Consider the following 2,592-nt stretch of genomic DNA (forward strand, 5'->3'; position numbering starts at 1 on the left):
AAAAAAATGTCGGGGGTTGGGGATTTAGCTCAGTGGTAGAGCGCTTGCCTAGCGAGCGCAAGGCCCTGGGTTCGGTCCCCAGCTCCGGAAAAAAAAAAAAAAAAAGAAAGAAAAAAGAAAAAAAAATGTCGAAAAACTAAATCTCCAGCACCAGTATAAAAAGGCTGGCATGGTAGTGCCCAGCACTGAAAAGGTCAGAGGATCCAGAGGCTTTTTTCATTAATTTTTATTACATGTATATTCCTAAATATAACCTGCTCAGTCTGTATGTTACTTGAATGGCATAACCAGTTTTCATGTTCTTCCCTAGGGAAGACTGTTTCTCTTACTCTCAATGTTGCTTAGTGTCCTTTAGTTCTTTGTCAGGGAGACCAAGGGTATAGCTTGATAGTAGAATGCTAGCCCAGCATGCATAAGTTGCACCCCAGCCTCAATATCCTTTTCAACTTCAGCCTGAGTCAGAAAGGCAACAGAATTTTTGTGTGTGGAGGGAGAAAGCTGAAATTGTGGGTTAGCAAAAGATGCTCCTATATATAATAAGGACACATGCTCCACTATGTTCATAGCAGCCTTATTTATAATAGCCAGAAGCTGGAAAGAACACAGATGCCCTTCAACAGAGGAATGGATACAGAAAATGTGGTATATCTACACAATGGAGTACTACTCAGCTATCAAAAACAATGACTTTATGAAATTCATAGGCATCCTGAGTGAGGTAACCCAACCACAGAAAAGCACTCATGGTATGCACTCACTGATAAGTGGATATTAGCCCAAATGCTCAAATTACCGAAGATGCAATCCTCAGACCACATGAAGCTCAAGAAGAAGGACGACCAAAGTGTGATGCTTCAGTCCTTCTTAAAAGAGGAAACAAAAAATATCCATAGGAGGGGATATGGAGACAAAGTTTGGAGCAGAAACTGAAGGAAAGGCCATCTAGAGCCTGCCCCACCTGTGAATTCAGTATATATATATATATATATATATATATATATATATATATATATATATATATATATATATATATATATATGCACTTCTTGGCATCAGCAATATTGTCTGGGTTTGGTGACTGTATATATGATTCGAAGAAGTGCATGCCGACAGGAAACTGATATAGCTGTCTCCTGAGAGGCTCTGCCAGAGCATGACAAATACAGAGGCAAATGCTCGCAGCCAACCATTGAACTGAGAATGGGGTCCCCATTGGAGGAGTTAGAGAAGGGATTGAAGGAGCTGAAGGGCCTTGCAATCCCATAGGAAGAACAACAATGCCAACCAACCAGAGTTCCCAGGGACTAAGTCCCTTACAGCTGGTTCTCATTGAAGCATTTTCTCAACTGAGGCTCCTTCCTCTCTGATGACTCTAACTTTTGTCAAGTTGACACACAAATCTACTAGTACTTGTTATTGCTTGTTTATGTTGTTTGGAGGGTTTCATTCCTTCTCACCTCACCATAGCCTTTACTTTCTGATTTCCTTGCCCTGTTCTCCACCCTGCTTATTGTAACTTCCTTTAAGAAGGCACAATGGGGGGGGGGGGCAGATGGCAACTTGCTCTCGCCACCGTCTCCCTGTCGTCAAGACCCAGTTTTGAGTCACGAACAATGTTGTTTTGTTAGAGCCCCTTTTGGTTGGCATAGAAGGTTCTCTCAAATCCAGCACATACAACCTTTTATTCTGTAATTCCTGTGGGGCTCCTGTTGGTTTCCATTTATATTCTACCCATACTGCTCTCGCTGCCTTGAGAGGCCATTTCTGCCTTTCTTGTGATAAAATGCTGTGTTATCTGTTAAAAACAAAGGCCATAGTAAACACATCAGAGATGGGTATTCCCAATGTACCTTTACCAGAAAAGATTGCAGAGCAGAAAGAGAAGATAATGGTAGTGCACACTTGTTTCAACTCACTGACGAAGATTCTGAAGGGAAAACTCCTCATCAGTCTAACCAAGAAAACTGAACAAGCAAGGAAACAGCACAATCTTGGGCTTCACAGAATGATCAAAGATCTTGCAACATGTGACTCTATTACTTTAAATTTATTTTAGTACATTGATTACATAATGCCTATCTCTGAAAATATATTTCACTACTAATAACCAATTAGCATGCAGTGTCACTTGTGTCCACTGATGAAAAAAATGAACAGTTGGCCTGGATAAAGAGATGGAGTTAATAGAGATGGTATTTCTACATGCCAGTGACATAATGATAAATACTTGTATTTGTTTTGAGACAGGGTCTTTCTCTATAGCTTTGTCTGCCCTGGAACTTTCTATGTAGACCACGGTAGCTTTAAACTTACAGAGATCCACATGTGTCTGTTTCCTCTGCTAGAATTAAGGAAGAATGTCATTGAGAAATCATTTTTTGCTTATGTAAAATAGATATGTACATTGGAAGGTGGTGGTGCGTGCTTTTAACCCAACACTCAGGAGGCAGAAGTGGGTGGATCTTTCAATTCAAGGCCAGTGTGATCTACGGAGTAAGTTCTAGGACAGCCAGGTCTACACAGAGAAACCCTGTCTGGAACAAAACAACAACAAATATATATTGTAATAAGTAACAGTTAATAAATAGAATA

The 2,592-nt window shown here is 40.3% G+C and overlaps 1 protein-coding gene across 1 annotated transcript; it reads left to right on the top strand.

The window, feature by feature from the left end:
- The first annotated feature begins 408 nt into the window (after positions 1-408).
- On the top strand, positions 409-2,056 carry LOC120099185 (protein Mis18-beta-like). Its single transcript, XM_039100173.1, has 2 exons — positions 409-466; positions 1,605-2,056. Exons 1-2 carry the CDS (start codon positions 409-411, stop codon positions 2,054-2,056), a joined length of 510 nt encoding a protein of 169 aa, XP_038956101.1.
- The last annotated feature ends 536 nt before the right edge of the window (positions 2,057-2,592 follow it).

This window comes from Rattus norvegicus, chromosome X (genome assembly GCF_036323735.1).
Source record: "Rattus norvegicus strain BN/NHsdMcwi chromosome X, GRCr8, whole genome shotgun sequence".
NCBI lineage: Eukaryota > Metazoa > Chordata > Mammalia > Rodentia > Muridae > Rattus > Rattus norvegicus.

What these genes read in the sequence shown, in the direction of transcription:
- LOC120099185 (XM_039100173.1), top strand. Translation starts at nt 409, where the DNA reads ATGCATAAGTTGCACCCCAGCCTCAATATCCTTTTCAACTTCAGCCTG. An exon ending in CTTCAGCCTGAGTCAGAAAG is followed by an intron (nt 467 to 1,604) that starts GCAACAGAATTT and finishes CCCAGTTTTGAG; the next exon opens with TCACGAACAATGTTGTTTTG.